Genomic DNA, 19,372 nt, shown 5'->3' with positions numbered 1-19,372 from the left:
AGAGAGACTGCACGGGAAGCTAAGGCCAAGCAGCTAGCATCACCTGTCTGCATGAGAGAAGACACCTACGGGGCAGCTGGCGTCAGGTCCCAGTGTCTCGTTGTCCTGTTGCTATATGCCTACGGGTAGGTCACCTCCTCTTGCTGAGTCTCAGCGTCTTCAGGTGAAGAGCAAGCAGACCCTGCTCTGTGCATGAGAATGAACTATGGTCTCGGGATTAGTGCAGCCGGATGTGTGAAATACTCTCATAGGCTGAGCTGTGCCCCCTTTCCCTGCATTCGTATGTTGAAGTTCTACCGTCTAGAGCCTCAGAATGTGACCGTCTTTGAAGCAGGGTCACTGCACATGTAGTTAGTTAAGTTGAAGTCAGTAGAGGCTCCTTACTCCACGACAACTGGCGCCTTTATGGAAGGGGACATTTTGGGGGATGAGGGTTAGCTCAGTGGTACATCATGTACCTATCACCTTGTGTTTATCATGCACAAGGCTCCGAGTGTGATCCCAAGTACTGCAAAAGGGGGCACACTTAGATGCAGATGCATGTCTGTCCACAGAGAGGATGCCTTGACTTTGAAGATGAAGGCAAAAGTCTGGGTGGCATTCCTACAAACAGTGGGTCATCAGAGAACACACAGGATGAGGTGGGGGATTTAGTTCAGCAGTGTATAGCAAGTCCAAGTCCTGGGTTTTTGTCCCCAAATCTATTTTTAAAAAAGCACATAAAGTGACGTCAGTAGGTAAAAATACTTGCTGCGTAAGCATGAGGACCTGAAATAGAAATCCCAGCACACACCTGGGGAGTAAGCCCGAGACCTGAGTGTGGTGCCTGGAAGTCAGGCTGGAAGAAGAGAATGAGATCCTGAAAGAGGTCCTACAAGAGCATCACATCATGCACTTCCCTGTGTCCACAGCACACATTCACACACACTCACACACTTATACACACACACACTTACACACACATATTCACACATACACATTCATATGCACACTCACACATACACATTGATATGTGTACTCACTCACACACTCACTCACATACACACACATTCACACATACAAATGTTCACACACACATTTAACACACATAACCATAGTATGTGTGTTTTTTTTTACTTTATAGTAAATAAACTTCCAAAATTATTTTAGCTGGGTGTATGCCTTTAGTCCCAGCACTGGGGAGGCAGAGGCAGGTGAACCTGTGAGTTTGAGGCCAGCCTGGTCTACAGAGCAAGTTCCAGGACAGCCAGGGCTACACACACACACACAAAAATAACCTGTCCCAAAATACATACATACATACATAGTTTTTGTTTTTATTTTTGTTTTGTTTTTCTAGACAGAGTTTCTTTGTATAGCCTTGGGTGCCTGATGCACCTTTATGGAAGGGGACATTTGGGGGGATGAGGGTTAGCTCAGTGGTACATCATGTACCTATCACCTTGTGTTTATCATGCACAAGGCTCCGAGTGTGATCCCAAGTACTGCAAAAGGGTAGTTCTTGGCTGTCCTAGAACTCACTCTGTAGACCAGGCTGGTCTCAAGTTCACAGAGATCCTCTTGCCTCCGCCTCCCTAGTATTAAAGGTGTGCACCACCAAAACTGGGCAATAAAATTCAACCCCCACCCCATACAGAGAGAAGTAAATTGAGGAGGGTTCCAAAATTCGTGAAGTTAATTAGCAAGGAAGGAACTCAGCTCACTTCTTTGGTAAATGGAGGCACAAATAGCATCCACTGTCTAGTGAGTGCCTGCAATTAAACAATTAAGATATCAGAGGGCTTAACCTGTGGAGGGCATGTGTTAAGATCTCATTAGTGTAATCTAATATCTGTCTGACTCCAAAGGGTTAAAGTGTCACTTATGGTTTAGTTGACTTCAAAACCCAGCATCTGATGTCAGCAGTAGTCCTCGCTCCCCTGGTGAGGATATGGTTGGGAGTGGAGGGGAGGTGGTAGGATCATGCCTGCTTCTGTGTGGTTTAGGATAGGCTGTTGTGTGCAGAGATCCCCACTTCTATCCTGTTTCTTGGCTCACCCTGAACCTCAGAACTGCATCAGGCACCCAGGATGGAGCAAACTTGCCAAGACCCAAGGTGATTCGGGATGTTTGCCCTTGCCCTGTGCCTAGTCCCGGGCCCTCTTATAATCTGCCCTCTCACAACTCTGTAGACTTTGGGGAGCTGGTACAGAGGAAGAAGCCTGAGCAGGGGCCTCTTCTTCCCTCTCGTCCTGCATCTCCATCTCCCAGAAATGATTTCTGGTCAAGGCACCCAGGCATGCCAGCACCCCTCTGTCTTGAAAGAGCTGTTGAGGAAAAGGATGCAGGACAAACAAGGAAGGAGTCGACCACCTGGGCCGAGGACCTCCCTACTCTCTAGGCCCTTCAGCTCCTTAATGGTCTATTGTGCCCAGCACCATGGTTTGGCTGGGCATCAGGGTCTTGGCTTAGAAAACTGCAAAAAAGCCGGGCAGTGGTGGTGCACGCCTTTAATCCCAGTACTCAGGAGGCAGAGGCAGGCGGATCTCTGGGAGTTCGAGGCCAGCCTGGTCTACAAGAGCTAGTTCCGGGACGGGCACCAAAGCTACAGAGAAACCCTGTCTCGAAAAACCAAAAAAAAAAAAAAAAAAAAAAAAAGAAAAGAAAAGAAAAGAAAAGAAAGAAAAGAAAAAAAAGAAAGAAAACTGCAAAAATCCCTGAGGATGCAGGACACTAGCCTTCAAAGAGCTCAACGCTAGGTCCACTCTGGTGAGAACTGGCACCCTCTTCTTCTCTGTAAGCACCAAAGAAAGGAGGGGGCCCTGACCTGCAAGCCCCCCCCACCAGGGCTGTTAGCTCCCAGTTTCCTGCTTTCTTCCCTCTGAGAGCTCCTCAGCTGGTTCTGTGGGGCCCATCCATGCCCACTGCAGGAGTCCCAGAAGGCCAACTTCCTCCCTCCCCTTTTCCTCCTTGCCAGCTACCTGCTTCATGAGGACACAGTGTGTCCTCTAGAAGGGCAGCGACAGGGAGACCCTGTCCCTTCAATGGCAGAGTTCAGCAATGGGGAGGGAAGTTGTTTGGGGCTTATGCTGAGTTTAGCAGATTCTAAGCCCCAAGTGCAGGGAGTCTGGGAGGGGTGGCCGTCTAACCCAGTAGAGTCTGGGTGCCTTTCTAAACAGGCCAGAGGTGAGGCGGGCGCTAACACTAAGTGACCCAAGGAAGGGCAGTGGGAGAGGAGTCCCAGAGGAAAATGGCATCTTCACCACAGCCATTAAAGGGAATACTGAGAAGCCCCTGGATGTGGGGGTTTAAATAAGAGGTCAGGAAATGCTGGAGCTGGGAGGGACAAGGTCCAAGGGAAAAAGTCAAAATGGAGTTCATTGAGGACATCGGCGAGAGAAGTGACCGGCAAGGGACAGAAAGGGAAGTGCCATTTCCTTTTTTAGTAAGACAGAGGAGCAGAGAGCCAGCCTGGAAGTGGTGTCGGCACCGCTTCCTAGGCCCCAGGTTGTGGAAGAGAGACTGGGTGTGGGCTGGCAAAGGTGAGAACCTAAGGTCTGGAGGGACCCACGTGACAGTTTTGACTGAACGGGGGACTTCCAAGTCACACCTCAGAAGGCAGGGAGGAGGTGGCAGTTAGTAAAAACGGAGAGGAACCTCTGACAGTAATATCCACAGCACAGGTCATAAAACCGTTGGAAAATTCCAGGCCAGAACAGCTGGATTACATCTGCTGCAGCTCTGAGTTCTCCACTGACCCCAAGCAAAGCCGCCTCTGGGGTGGCCCTTATGGCTCCTCCCAGTCGTCCTGCCCAACAGGGGTTGAGTCTAATTGTCTCAGCCCATAGACTAGAAGCTCCAGGACAGAATAGATTTGTTTGCCACTCTATCCCGGCACGGGCAAGGAGCTTGATTGGCAACCTGGCATCCTCCATCCGTGAAAGGGATGGAGAGGGGCCTCCAGCGGAGCGGGTGTGTCATACAATTCCTGGAGAGTAGATCTAGGATTGGATCCCAGTTGGACCCAGTCTGATGTCTAGTTCACTCTCAGAAGTGTGGTGTGTCTGACAACCACGCCAGCCTGGAGACCCTGTAAAGTCTAGGCCAGAGAAAATGGGGTTCCTGTACGGGAGGTGTTGGGCAGCAAAGGCAGCGGGCACCTCTGAGGCCCTGCCTAAAGCGGGCTGCCCTCCAGGTGCTGGGAGTCCGTTTAGCTTCTCTTGGTGCGTCTGTCTGCCTTCTGTCACTCACACTGGGTTTCTTTCGGTTCCCTCTGGTGGCCCGGCTTCCTCTAACCCGCTTGTGCCTCTCCTCATACCACAGTTTTGCCCAAAGCAGACGGATGCACCTCTTCTCTTCTCACATGCTCAGAGGAAGTGAGTGACAGGGTCCTGTCACTGGTGGGGAGTCGCCAGGGCTCTTGATAAGCCCCTGGGACTGCAAAGACCAAGTCTCTCTGCACCCTCCTGGGCCCCCGGCGGCACAAAGGGAACTGAGATTAGTTTCAAGCAGAAGATTGGGGCCTCACTTCCCCTTAGCTTGTGATGGCGCAAGAAATCTAGAGGGCCCTTCGTCCTTGGGAGAGCTAAACAGAACACACAGGGCAGTTTTTGGCTAGGGAGCTCCTTGGCAAGAGAAGACAGGATCTGAATGGAACAGAGTCTGTTCAGGGCTCTGTTTATCCCCTGGCCTGCTGCCGGTGCTGCAAGCCCAGAAAAATCATCTTCCCTTCTGAAGACAAGCGGATGAGACACACCGATGTGAATGGTGCCTCGGCCACACATAGCCCCTGCTGGTTCTTGGTGAAATTCCAAAGCTCTATGGGTGGGGCCTCATGTGAGAAAAAGAGAGAGTGGATGCGGACTGGGCACAGATTGCCTGGAATCTCACGGTCCCCAGGATTGTTTGTGTGTTGGGAACATTTGACAATAAAAAGGCTTTTCTTGGACATTACCCCAGATACATTTCTAAACCAACAGAATAGTTTTCTGTTAAATGTAACCGTCCAGGGAGCTGGGATACACATAGCCCAGTGGTACAGCATTTTCCTAGCATGCAGAAAGCCCTGAGTTCAATCCTTACCACAGCAAAATGTAAGTGACCTCCAATGAAAGCAATTCTTATTTTGTGGAGGATATTGTTCAATTCTGTAGAAGTTTCTCTGTCCCTGGACTCCTGGCCATTCCCTTGCTTCAGTCCAAGGTCTGGGATTTCAGGTAAGTGCCTACCCAGGAAGCCAGCAGTTGGTTTTGTTTTGAGGCAAGGTCTCATGTAGCTTAAGCTGGCCACCAACTCACTACATAGTCAGGGATGGCAGTGAACTTCTGACACCCTGTTTCATGTTGGGATTACAGATATAGCCCCACACACCTGCTGAGACGTTCTCTGTTTTATGAAATAAGCCCGATGGGGTGGTACCTGTAATCCTAGCATTTCTGAGGCTGAGAGAAGAGGATTGCAAGTTCAGCATATGGGCTTGGGCTACATTGTAACTCTCTCATTAGGATGAAAGGGGCGGAGCAGTAATCAGAGGAGGCGGGAAGAGGTGGTGTGGTAGGCGGAGAGATGGCTCAGCAGGAAAGTATACTGCTTTCAGACAAGCCTGACACCTTGACTTTTATTTCTGGGACCCACATGGTGGAAGGAGAGAACCAGTTCCTGAAAGCTGTCCTCCGACCTCCAATGCTTATACCACAGCATGCATGCTTGTGTGTGCACACACAAGTACACACATGAGCATGCGTGCTTGTGTGCACACACAAGTACACACATGAGCATGCATGCTTGTGTGCACACACAAGTACACACATGAGCATGCATGCTTGTGTGCACACACAAATACACACATGAGCCTGCACACAACATAAACAAACGCAATAAAAAGAAATTTGAAAGAGTGAAATAAAAAAGGAAGAAACCCAAGCATCCACACACACCCCTTTCCACTATTTATTTACCTCATGAGAAAAAGCTCTCTCTATGCAGTCCAGGCTGACTTGGAACTGGATGTGTATAAGGCCTTCACGCCCCAGTGCTGGGCATGTGCCACCACGAATGGATCCACACATGGTTTAAATTTAAAAATATGAAACAGAAGGAGGTGTGGCTCATTGGTAGAGTGCCTAGCATATGTAAGATAGTGATTTATTCAGCAGATACAAATGATATATATTTTCATTTTATCTTTTTAATTATTTTTATTTTATGTGCATTGGTGTTTTTCAACAGGAAATGGGAAGTCACAGAGAATCATGAGCCTCCATGTGGGTGCTGGGGATAGAACCTAGGTCCTCTGAAACGACGGCAATTGCTCTTAACCGCTGAGCCATCTCTCCAGCCCCTATATTTCCATTTTATGTCCAGGTCACAGTGAGATATACAAAGAGAAGGAAAAACAAAGCAAACCTACAGGATTCTTTTCGCTCACTGAAGTTCAATCCAGGTATTCCTGGAAGGCAGCAGAGGTGGACAAAGAAGCCAAAATTTTAATTCATCTAAATAACACCACTGTGTCTGTTAGCAACTCCAGGCTCTAAAAATGGAAAGAATAAACAGCGTGTCTAGAATGTATATGTTTTATTTGCTATCTAAAAGTGAATAACTGAGCAGAGAGGGGTAGCAAGATGGCTAGGCAGGCAAAAGTGATTGCTGACAAGCTTGACAACCTTCATTCAATCCCTGGGCCCCACATGGTGAAGGAGAGAGCTGACTGACCCCAGCAAGCTGTGCTCTGACCTACTAATCCTCATGCGTACCCACAGATAAGCACGCAAAAGAAATTCAGGAACAATTTTAACTTAACAATTAATTCAGAACATTTCTTAATTAAAAATATCTTTAGGGCAGGAGAGGTGGCTCAGTGTTTAAAAGCCCTTGGTGCTCTTGAAGAGGACCTGGGTTCAGTTCCCGGCACCCACCTGTCTGGTCACAACCGTTTGTAACTCCAGGTTCAGAGGTCCAACTCTGTTTTCTGGGTCTCTGCATGTTCATGATGCACATACATGCAGACAAAATACTCATATGCATAAAATAAAAATAAATAAATCATTAAAAAGAATTAAGATGGATACTACACCTGAAATCTCAGCTACTCAAGGAATCTGAGCCAGGAAAATTGACCAGCATAGGCAGCATATCTTTTTCCTTTAAAAAAAAAATCCAACAAACAAACACAATCATCTTTTAAAACCATGATGGAGCAGGGCAGGTATATAGGCATGTGCAAGGTCCAGCATCAGTAACAAACACAAAAATAAAAATTTCTACAGATCATGAATGATGCAAGACAGGACTGGTCAGCTGGACGGTGGTGGCACACGCCTTTAATCCCAGCACTTGGGAGGCAGAAGCAGGCGGATCTCTGTGAGTTCGAGACCAGCCTGGTCTACAAGAGCTAGTTCCAGGACAGGCTCCAAAACCACAGAGAAACCCTGTCTCAAAAAAAAAAAAAAAAAAAAAAAAAAAAAAAAAAAAAAAAAAAAAGACAGGACTGGTCCCCACTAAGCTGAATTTCACTGAAAATCAGACATTAACATCACAAACCGGGACCTGTGAAATGGATCATCGATTGGATAAAGGCACTTGCCACCAGAGCAAAACAACCTGTGTTCGGTCCCCAGGACTCTGCGAAGCTGTCCCAACGAAACAAGCCAACAAATAACACCAAACACAACAACAAACCAGAAGCTGACTCAAAGAGTAGACCCTTCGGGAAAAACTACCTAGACTCCCAGAATATGCGATGCTAACCAGAAAGGTGAAGAACGGGAGTCAGCGAGTGAAGAATGTTCCTACACGAACAGGATGTGTGAAAGTTGAGGCCGGCATCAGCAGGTAGTCCGGTTTATGGAACCGGAAAAAAAAAAAGTTCAAATGGCAAACCCACTGTGAAGGTAGGAGAGAAAGAAGAGGCGGGATTGCAGCCACAGAGTGAGTCGGAGTCGGAGTAGGTTTATGTATGTGAAGGCTGAAAGGCTGACGACAGACAGCGGCCCAGGGTATGTTGAAAGGGGTCTCTGAGTTCTGCAGCCTACAGCTGGGTCGCGGTGGGAAGCAGAGGACCAGGGGATTCTCAGTCGCCTCGAAACGCCCTGGAGTGTGGCTCCCTTGACGCCTGTGCACAGCGGATCTCCAGCTCCAGGCGGGCGCGGACTGGGTGGGGACCGGCTACGGAGTATCTGGGGACCGGGTGATGGGTGACTCTGACTCTCCGGATTCCCGAAGGAGCCAGAGCCTTCGGTGCGGGCCGCCGAGCTGTCTGCTATGTCGGCGAGGCCCCAGGCCTGGCGCCTCGCTCCTCGCGGTGGGCGGTGGCCGGGTCGGTGCAGGGGACCCGGGGTGGTTGCGTGGGACGGGGCGGGGCGCTGCCCGAGGCGGGGGCGGCACGATGCGGAAGTGCGGGGCCGACTAGGCGACCCGCGGGAGACGCAGCTCGGGGAGGGCTCAGACCGGCCGCAGCGCCCGGCCGGGGCTCCTGGCTCCCCGCGGGCGCACCGCAGACAGGTAGGTCCGGGAGCTGTGGGCTGTGCTGGGTCTCGCTCCCGGAGGGTGGTGGGAACCGTCCCCAGCTACTGCCAAGTCAACTGCTTCGTCCCACGGCGGCCTGCGCCCCTGGCACCTGCCCAAGAGGGTCGGCGGGGCCGCGATCCGGCTGCTCCCCGGTGGGCGCTCATCACAGGCAGCGCCCGGACGACGCCAACGTCTTCAAGGCGCTCCACGCCCAGGCAGCTCGGAGTGCTGGGCTCCGGCCGCCATCATCCCACAGGCGCGGGGAAAACCCCGACAGGCGAGGGACGAGGAACGAATAACGAGTGCGCATCCTCCTCGCGCCTCGCCAGGGTCAAGGATGCCAAGCGCCCTCGCGCGGGGCCGCAGTCTGGCATCGAGGATCCTTTCCATGCACAGCCCCGTCCTTCCTCCCCGGCCACGCCTCACCTTTTCGAGTAAGAGGCTGAGGTTTCAGTCACCCTTCCCAAGGATCTTAAATTCAAGGGCAGGAATTTGTGGAAATACAGTTAGTGGGGAGATGGTGTCAAATAGTGGCGCCGCCCCTTGACTCGTGACTCAAAAGGGACACCGATTTTCTTAGCAGTCAAGAAGAATGAGGGGCGCAATGCTTGGACTGGTTTCTTGACTGCCTGCTTCTAAACTTAAGAGGAAACAACTTAGAATCTGAAAGTGGAGGGAAAGTGTTAGCAGTATGGCCGCAGCGCAGGCCAGGCAGGGAGATGCCCAGGGCTGGCATCCAACCGCTGTGCAGTTGTCTCCCAGAGCCGGTACCTAGGTGCAAGTGGAGGCTTTCCTGGCCTCCTCTTGGCGTAGCAGAGCGGGGCGTCCCCAGCCAGAGCAGTGATCCAGGAACGGATACTAAAGCCAGAACTCTGCGGTGACTTCTGGGGCCGACCCAGAGAGGGGATCCAGTGTGGGGATAAGTGAACAGGACCAGAAAGGACATGGACTGGGCTGACTGAGGAGGCTGGAGAAGCTGGGGGCCCCCAGGTGAGGAGTATCCGTCCCTACTCCTTAAGCTCCTGGTTTAGGACTAGGAAAGAGGTAGGAAACCACCCCTTTTAACTAAAAGCGCTGCTCCGGGGCTTTCCCTTGCACTCTGGCCTTTCCCCAACCTGACCCTGGGAGGAAGCTGAGAGAGGGTTCTTCCTGCCGCACCTGCTGCCCCAGAAAGTCAGCCTGTCTGCACTCCGCAGGGGCGGGGCCCCGGGTGTGTGGCTCACCTGGAGAGGGCGGGACTTAGGCTCAGGCCTGATGCAGGTAACCCCTTGCAGGCTCCTTGAACTGGGTGTGGGGCTTAGAGCCAGACAGGAGGAGTTTGAAGTTCTGCCTCTATTACTTCCGTTATGGCACCATATCCCCCACCAGCCCTCGTAGCTCTCAGTGATCTGACGACCCAGGTGACCTCTCCTGGGACTTCAGGACCCTGGGGTGAGCTGTGGGAACTCTCCATTGCAGCAGGGGCTCACGGACTGCTTCTCAGGACGCTTCTGTGCCTAATTTTATGTGGGATGTTTCCTCGAGTTTTCAGCAGTCTATACCCATCTTGACATTTCTGTGGTTTCTCCTTTACGGGGCTGATAGCCAAAGATCTCAGTCTGGGTGCTGCATCCATTTTACTCCAAACCTCCAGACCCAGGAGAAGGCATCATGTTTAGACACTGGAGTTGGGAACTGGCAGACCCAGGGTCAGACTCAGAGCCACTTCCTAACACTGAGGTCAGAGTAACAATTTCAAAGCCTTCCTCTGAATTAAACATCAGATTGGGACGGAAAGCTGCCCTGGTCCCTGAAGCATGGAGAGAGTCCTGGCCTTCCTTTCAGAGCACCTTGGCCAGCTACAGGCTGGATTGTGTGGGGTTTTCAGGGTAACTCGCCTGTCCTTGTGTCCACTTTCCTGTGAGCAGAACTGCCAGCTGCTCTAGGATCAAAGCTTCTTGAGAGCCACAAAGAAAGACGCAGGTGGTTGTCAGTATGTCTGAGAGAAAGGGAATGATCTTAAGAAAGAGGATGGGGGTTGCAGACTCTCATGAGTTTTCTCTATGCCCCCTCCCGCCATCAGCCCACAGTTCAGCCCAATGAGTCAGATTTCTGAATTGTCCTATCAGGGCCACTTTCATTTCCCTTAGGTCAGGGTGGAGGCTGATGTAGAAAGAGGAACTAAGCCTCTGTCTTCTTAAGCTTGGGGGCAGGGCTGGGAGCATCTCCACCCTCCCTGTCCAACGCTGGCGCTGGCATTACTGTTCATGGGTCACTGACAGCTGAGCTAGGCACTGCCCTGCAGTCTGCAGAGTGACAGTCTGCTAGCCTGGATGTGGCGTGTAGCAGCCACAACCCAAAAGATACTGGGTGGGGAATTGCAGGGGAAACGGAGGCTCCATGCTACAAAAGGCAAGCCCGCTCATTTTGTCCCTTAACTTGCCGAATAAGTGACCCCTTTCTAAGGAGCTGGTGGCACCGTGGCCTCCCTCTTTCCTGCCTCTGCCTCTGAGTCCAAGAGTTCAAGACCCAGGGCGTGGCCAAAGGAGGGAGAGAACTTTCCAGAGTGAGGGTGGCTAAGAGGGAGCTCTAGACTGCTGTAGATTTCCAGTTCTTTTTAGAGGAGAGTAAGCAGGGAGAGGGGAGGGTACCAGGGTCGTCCTGTTGCCTGCCCAGGGGCTTGCCTCCAGTGGAGAGCTGTTAGATCTTGGCTTTACTTCCTGCCACTGTGTGTGTGTGTGTGTGTGTGTGTGTGTGTGTGTGTGTGTGACAGGTCTGTAAACACTAGAGCAGTATTTCTCAACCTGTGGGTTATGACCCCTTTGTGGATCAAATGACCCTTTCATAGGGGTCATATGGCAGATAATTACCTGATAATTTGTAACAGTTGCAAAACTGTAGTCATGAAATAGCAACAAAAGTAATTTTATGGTTGGGGGTCATGAGAGACTGCATTGAAGGGTCACAGCTTTGGGAAGGTTGAGAACCACTGTTCAGAGGCTTTCTAGGCACTGAAGGAATGTGAGAAAAGGGGCAGGAACTGAAAGCTAGGACATCGATGGTGTCATTGAAGCTGGCTGCCCAGTGTCATTTGAGTAGACTAATGGGATTCCTATAAGAAGGTCAAGGGGGATGAAAGCATCACCCCTGAGAGAAACTGAGGAGGGATAGCAGCGCAGCACGTGATCTTAGCCAAAAGGCCAGAAAGTGATGACAGAGCCCTGCGGGCTGGGGATGAACTCACCCCACCCCATCCACACAGTCTGCTTCTGTCTAAAGCTGGCCTCTGTTGGAAGCCTGAGGTTGGATCCTAGTTTAGAGGATTTGGTGGGGATGGGGAGGGCAGTTCAGGGGACGGAGCTGGAGTAAACTGCAGAGGGAAAGACTGAGCAAGGATGGGAGGGATAAGGCATGGTGCCAATAGCCAAACGCACAGAAACACCTGTCACCCGCTAGCCCACTTCCATGTTAGGGAGCCAACTTTGGCTGCGGCCACGACTCTAGAGTGATGGGTGTCCTGACCAGGGACACTGGGACAACTGGGACAATTCTCCACTGAAGCAGCAGCTGGGTACTGAGTGCACCCTTGAAAACGGATGGTCTGTTAGGAAGGGGCCCACAGCACCCAGCAGCACAGAAACCACGGGGCGAGTGAGCCTGCGACAAGAAAGCCGAGGAGGCTGGGAAAACAGGCTTGACCTCAGCCTGCACTGAGCCATATCCGCAAGGCTCCACCCACGGCCTTCAGGGAGCATCTTATGTGAATCTGCTGAGGTCTGCTGTCCTTTCTTCTGCAGAGCCCTTTGCCATGAACCAGCCAGCCCCGGGGGTTCCCCCACCACCCCGCCGTGTGAGACTGAAGCCCTGGTTGGTGGCCCAGGTGAACAGCTGCCAGTACCCAGGACTTCAGTGGGTCAATGGGGAAAGGAAACTCTTCTATATCCCCTGGCGCCATGCCACAAGGCATGGGCCCAGTCAGGACGGAGACAACACCATCTTCAAGGTAAGCCTTGGTTAAGGTGCTGTCTAGACCTCTGGGGCAGCCCCTCCCCCAGTGAAGATCCACAACCATCTGGAGGTGGTCCACTCTGCAGCTACAGTGCTCAGGGGACCCCATGCCTGGACTTGGGGACACAGGATCACGTCTAAGCTGTAGCCTAGAGCAAGGTGGACAAGGAAGGTCTCTGGGAGGCCCCCTGTAAGTCCTTGTAACGCTCCTCGCTCTTGACTCGCTGTCACACAGGAGTACACGTTGAGGGTATGCACGTGCACTAAATGAAGCCACCAACTCAGCCTTCAAACACCAAATCTTTCCGTTTTGGTCTGGTTTTTGAGTCAGGGTCTCTCTATGATGCCCAGGTGGCAAGACTCTCGGTTGTAGTCAAGGCTGGCCTTGAGCTTGTCCTCCTCCTGCCTCAGCCTCCCAGGTGCTGGGATTATAAGCATGTGTCACAGGTCCAACAGTCTCTAACCCTGACCCCCGGCAGGCTCCCTACAGTAGTTTAACACAAGGCTGCACACTGCAGCATCTTAAGGCTTCAGTACGGGTAGATGATAGGCAACATTGGAATCTTTTTAAAATGTTAAGATGTGTTTTATTTTGAGATGGGGTCTCATTATGTCGTCTTGGTTGGCCTGGAACTCATTCTGTAGATTAGATCAGCCTTAAATGTGTGGCAATCCTCCTGCCTCTGCCTCCAGAGTTGGGATTACAAGCGTGTACCAAAATGCCTCTTTCTCATCAAAGAAAGCTTTATGCTAGGGATCAAGACCAGCCTTGCTCACGCTGTGCTCACCATCTGCTACTCGGGACCCCCCGATGTGCTATTAATTATTTTATATGTCTTAAAATGTTCTTAACATCGCTCAGGCTGGCTTCAAACTTGCTATGCAGCTGCCTCTGGCCTTAAACATCCGATCCTTCCGCCCTCCCGTCTGAAGGGCCCGGATGACGGTGTGTGTCAAAACAGTCAACCCATACATGTGCTTTCATTTTTGCTTATTTGTTTACTTACTTGTGGGGAGTGTGTAGTTACCACAGCGTGTGTGTGGAGGTCAGAGGTCGGCTTGCAAGAGCTGGCTCTCTCCTTCCAGTGTGGGTCCAGGGATCAGACTCAGTAGTCAGACATGACAAACACAGGGACAAATGCCTGTGTATGTTGACCCATTTCGCTGGATAAAGCCGTGCTGGTTTAGAACCTGCATCTTTCCACCCAGCATCAGGATTAGCTTTCTTTTCCAGCGCGCCTCTGCCTCACTTCTTGTGACCACTGAGTGGCCACTGGAAGGATTCGCTATACCGTACCTAGACTCAGTGTTTGGACACTTCAGACCGTGTTAGGAAGAAAACATAATTCCTCCTGGGTTCTACCCTTTGTTATAATGGTCGATCTAGGTCTGGAGTTCAGAGTTAAAAATTGTTAGACCAAAGAAGTGCTGATTGTAAAAACTTTAAAATCATATATGTTTTTTAGCTTTTATACTTGATTCTTACCACAATCTGTGTGGATATTTCTATATTCTAACTAAGTCTATCAAAATTGTTAGTTTAAAGAGAAGAAACACCTATAATCCCGATGTTACCGAATTGCCATGCAAAATAAGATCAGTTGCAGGTTGAGGGTCAGTGGTAGTGAGAAGGGGTTTAGTAAGTGTGAGGGTCTGTGTTCCATCTTTAACACCATGATGACGACGACAGTGACAACGACGGTGATAATTTGGCTGCTGATATAGTGACATGTTCCTTTCAGATTGTACCTGTTGGCCTTCCTAGCAGCAGCGAGTAGCACACAGACTTCATTGAGCTTGTTCCAACTCCAAGGGCTGGACAAGGCTTAGTCCTATTCACCTAACACAGACAAAGCCATAGCAAGGCTTAGCCTGGTGGCCAAAATTCTCAGCAGTGACGTCTGTAGGACAAGAGACTTGCTGGGGTCTCAGTGACAGGTACAGCTCCCTGTAATCTGCAGTCTTCTTTTCCTTCCGTAGGCCTGGGCTCAAGAGACGGGGAAGTACACCGAGGGGGTGGACGAGGCTGACCCAGCCAAATGGAAGGCCAACCTGCGCTGTGCCCTTAACAAAAGCCGTGACTTCCGCCTGTACTACGATGGTCCTCGAGACATGCCACCTCAGCCCTTCAAGATCTACGAGGTCTGCTCCAATGGCCCTGCTCCTGCAGGTAGGATGCTTGGCCCTGTGTGACACTGGGAAAGCTGTGACCTCTGGGTACAAGGAAGCCCGAGGACCTTCCAGCCAAGGGCTCCAGGGTGTGCTGTGTGGGCCGTGCCAAGTCATAATCTCAGGGCTCCTACCAGTATCTGAGAGTGGGGCAAGGGCTCTTGGCTTCAGGGGAGGCCTTGCTTGCTCTGTTGCATTTTGATGCTGGGTCCTTTGATTCAACCACATTTGGCCAGCTTTGCGAATCATGGAACCCCAGAAAATTTTATTCTTTTGAGACAGGGCCTTGTGTAGCCCAGGCTAGCTGGCAAATTTGCTAACTAGCTGAGGATGACCTTGAATTCTTCATCCACCTGTCTCCACCTCCCAAGTGCTGGTATCATAGGCCTGAATCACCAGCCAAACAGCCAGCTTCTCTGGTTGTTCAGATGGAGCCACAGCCTGGCCTGGTTCCTGTTTTGTTCCTGACTCCCTGTCTTGCTCTGTCTCCCTCAACATGCAGAGTCCCAGCCCACTCCTGGAGAAGATTACACTCCTGGAGAAGAGGAGGAGGAGGAAGAGGAAGAGGTGTGTGGGGTTGAGTGGCGGGCAGAGGGGCTGTACTCATAGGGCTCCTACACAAAGCTGATGAGGCTGGCCCTGGTGGGGTCCCTGCTGCCCTGCCCCACTTTAGGATTGAGTGATCCCTCCCTCTGGAGCCCACTCTCCTCTACAGCTCCTTTGATGACTCTGAAGGAGAACAGAGTGCCCGTCTTGCCCCTCCTAGGGCTTTGTTGCTGTACAGTGGTCACATGTTTGCCCACCGTCCACAACAGTTAGGCTTGGTGGTTAGTTCTCCCTGCAGAATGAACGTTTGGGAATGGGGAAACCGGTAGTTTTCATGACCTACTGAAGATGGCAGATCCGGGACCAGCAGCGGGGTCTGGCTGCCACTGGACTGAAGCTGGGGGACTGCCCTGTTTGTTGAGCACCGTTTCCTCGGCATCATACGAATTTAATAACTTGTCCTGCCTTCCCTCCCCCCTTGCCCGTGTCTTCCCTTCAGCTCCAGAGAATGTTGCCGGGCTTGAGCATCACAGGTGGGGCTCTGGGTGGTGTGGTGGTGGTGGTGGTGGTGGTGGTGGTGGGGTTGTCTAGCATAAGAAGTGACAAGTCTCCTAGGTAACTGGGAGGGTGCTGAGGAAGGCTGGGGGAGGCAAGGCTGGGGGTCAGGCCTGGGAGAGTTCTTGGAGGTGGTGAGGTGGCATTAACAGCCGCATTCACCATATCCTCTGTAGAACCCGTGCTACCCGGGCCTCCCATAGCACCCTACTCCTTACCCAAAGACAGCGGCATCAAGTGGCCACCTGCTCTCCAGCCATCTGTAGGGCTGGGTCCCCCTGCCCCAGATCCAAATCTCCTGGTCCCTCCCTCCGGAAATCCTGCTGACTTCCAGCAGCTTCTCCCTGAGGACCTGGATCCTGGACCGCTGGCTCCCAGTCAGCCCCCTACAGAACAGCTCTTGCCTGACCTGCTGATCAGCCCCCACATGCTGCCTTGTAAGGACTCTGGTGGGCTGGGGGGTTGGCAGGGATGGGGTCGGGTTGACTCAGAAGGAGGATGATGAAGGAGAGCTTTTAGGCCAGTCCTCCTGGATCAGGGATAAACTGGGGAGGTTGGGCCTACACCTGGCTCCCTCAAGAGCCATTGGGCTCACAGCCTGGGTGACCTGATGCTCTGTCCCATAGTGACTGACCTGGAGATCAAGTTCCAGTACCGCGGTCGGCCACCCCGTGCCCTCACCATCAGCAACCCCCAAGGCTGTAGGCTCTTCTACAGCCAGCTAGAGGCTACCCAGGAGCAAGTGGAACTCTTTGGCCCCGTGAGCCTGGAGCAAGTGCGCTTCCCTAGCCCAGAGGACATCCCTAGCGACAAGCAGCGTTTCTATACAAACCAGCTGCTAGATGTCCTGGACCGTGGGCTCATCCTCCAGCTGCAGGGCCAGGACCTGTATGCCATCCGTCTGTGTCAGTGCAAAGTGTTCTGGAGTGGGCCCTGTGCCTTAGTCCAGGGCCCACACCCCAACCCCATCCAACGAGAAGTCAAGACAAAGCTCTTTAGCCTGGAGCAGTTTCTCAACGGTGAGGTCCATTCCACGCTCCTCCTGGATGTCCCTCCCTAAGGATAGGGTTCTAACCTCTAACTAGAGGCCTTAATCTTGATGCAGAACTCATCCTGTTCCAGAAGGGTCAGACCAACAGCCCACCGCCTTTTGAGATCTTCTTCTGCTTTGGTGAAGAATGGCCTGACCTCAAACCCCGAGAGAAGAAGCTCATTACTGTACAGGTGCGCTCCTGGCCAGCTCTGCGTAGGGATGGACCCTTGACCCAGGATAGAAATGGGACCCTCTGGACCATGAGGACTTGGTTGCTAGGGCTGGATGAGACAGTCCACCATCTGCCTCTGGATGTCTTCATGCCCAGCTAGATCGAACACTCCTGGCACAATTCTCCATGCCCTGTCTTTCCTTTGTTCCCCAGGTGGTACCCGTTGCAGCCAGGTTGTTGCTGGAGATGTTCTCTGGTGAGCTCTCCTGGTCGGCGGACAGCATCCGGCTGCAGATCTCAAACCCAGATCTCAAAGACCACATGGTGGAGCAGTTCAAAGAGCTCCATCACATCTGGCAGTCCCAGCAGCGGTTGCAGCCCATGGTCCAGGCCCCTCCTGTGGCAGGCCTTGGTGCTGGCCAAGGGCCCTGGCCCATGCATCATCCAGTTGGCATGCAGTAACAAGGCTACAGATAGCGGCTGGCCTGGGTTTCCTGGGGCAACTGTGGAGATTGACAAGGCAATGCAGTGGCCCCAGCAGGCCTGGCTGGCTGCAGGGTTCTACTTCTGAGTCTGTTAAGAAAGAGTTGGGCCAAAGAGTTGGACATCAGAGAGGCCTCAGGTTACAGTCTCCCTAATTCTTCGATTTGAGCATTGTCTCCCGGAGATCTGTAATGTTTGGCTCTGAAGTGTAGCCAGCAGCTCAGTGGGAGGCAAGGACCTAGCTACATGGGTCCCGTTACCCCAGGGTAGCCAACATTTATGGTTACCCCATTCCTCTAGCAAAAAGTACCAAGGAGTGTTCGTGGGACTTCTGCAGAGAATAGGACTGATTTAGGGGTTCCCTAGCTTGAGCCTTTCTCATCTTCCTTCTGACAAGAACATCACTAGACACTTGGGGCTGACAGCTGCCTTCCTTCAGAGTCTAAGAAGCTGGGGTACAAAGTAGAATTTAATATATTTTTGGATTAATAAATGTTAAAAGCAGATCTGCTCATTCCTTGACTGTTCCCAGGTCCAGAAACTCCTCTGTTCTACCAGACCGTTCAGTTGTCGGCCAGCCTTGCCTCAGTGGGGTGGGCTGCCTGGCACTGGGATGGGTGGGTTGGGGAAACCCTGTCTTCCCATCAGGAAGTCAGCTAGGCCTTCACAGACATTTACCTGGCTGACTCTGCTTCAAGGAGAAAGCAGACTGAGGTAGATGTGGAATTTGAATGTGTGCCATCTTAAAAACTGCCCAAACCTTCCCAAAAGAGTGAGAAAAAAAAATTTGGGTGCTACTCCCCTTCGGACTGTCAGAATCTGGGATTCTTTTCTCTGATACTAGGCTGGCCTTAAGCTGTCCTTGAACTCCTGACCCTCTGTCCTTACCTCTATCTCCTAAGTGCTGGAGTAATCTAGGATCTTAACAGCCAGGGATGTAGCTCAGCAGTTGAGTGCTTGCTCAGCAATGCCCAAGGCCATGTTTGATTCCCTGTAACACACATTCAAAATAAAAAAGGCTGACTGGGCGGTGGTGGTGCACACCTTTAATCCCAGCATTTGGGAGGCAGAGGCAGACAGATCTCTGTGAGTTCGATGCCGGCCTGGTCTACAAGAGGTAGTTCCAGGTCAGGCTACAAAACTACAGAGAAACTCTGTCTTGAACCACCCCCACACACACCTCAAAAATAGATAGATAGATAGATAGATAGATAGATAGATAGATAGATAGATAGATAGATAGATAGATAGATAGACAGACAGACAGATAGACCTAGCTGTGTAAAAACCCTTAGGGAGCCTGCACTACTGAACCATTCACGAGCCAGGCAAGGGCCTGGAGATTTAAACACACAAAGACACACAGAGACACGGGTCATCCTTGAAACATAAATGCCCCAAGAATGCCCTTTATTGTGTACCAGAGCCGCTTATATAGGGATCCTTAACTGATAGCCACACCCCAGCCAAACCCACCAGAAACTACTCTCCTGCCATCAGGAACTCCTGAGGGTCTCATGCTCAGAGCAGCTGCAAGCTGTCTCAGAGCAGAGGAAAACAAGTTGTTTACAAGAAGTTCAGGGTCTGGGGGTTCACTGCTCCCAACATAGCTGGGTATGGTGCTTATGCCTGTAATGTAATCCCAGTTCTGAGGAGAAGACAAGAAGCTCAGTAGTTCAAAGCCAGTCTGGGACAGCGTGCCTACAAGAGTGGAATGTGACTAAAAGGTAGGTCTTGTTTTCATGCATGCGCTACTGATATTAGGATACTGCATGCAGATTGTGGCTCATCACTGGAACCTGGCTCACAGCAATATTATCTAGCCTTTCATTTCTCATTCCAACTCCCATTCGGTTTCCTACTGTTATTCTGAAGTAAATATGAGAAATAATAGTATCTAGTGTGTATTCCAAAAATATTTGGGGGGCACTGAGGATGTG

At 51.5% G+C, this 19,372-nt stretch overlaps 1 protein-coding gene across 1 annotated transcript; it reads left to right on the top strand.

Moving 5' to 3' along the window:
- Positions 1–8,312: 8,312 nt before the first annotated feature.
- On the top strand, positions 8,313–17,936 carry Irf5 (interferon regulatory factor 5). The gene is made up of 9 exons (XM_057765995.1): positions 8,313–8,481; positions 12,264–12,469; positions 14,455–14,644; positions 15,146–15,210; positions 15,689–15,722; positions 15,921–16,181; positions 16,371–16,763; positions 16,850–16,968; positions 17,163–17,936. Exons 2-9 carry the CDS (start codon positions 12,275–12,277, stop codon positions 17,409–17,411), a joined length of 1,506 nt encoding a protein of 501 aa, XP_057621978.1. The 5' UTR covers positions 8,313–8,481; positions 12,264–12,274; the 3' UTR covers positions 17,412–17,936.
- Positions 17,937–19,372: the final 1,436 nt, after the last annotated feature.

The sequence above is a fragment of the Chionomys nivalis genome, chromosome 1 (genome assembly GCF_950005125.1).
Source record: "Chionomys nivalis chromosome 1, mChiNiv1.1, whole genome shotgun sequence".
In the NCBI taxonomy this organism is placed as follows: domain Eukaryota; kingdom Metazoa; phylum Chordata; class Mammalia; order Rodentia; family Cricetidae; genus Chionomys; species Chionomys nivalis.
Note: the sequence above shows the minus strand (reverse complement) of the source record. Positions and strands in the feature narration are given on the sequence as shown.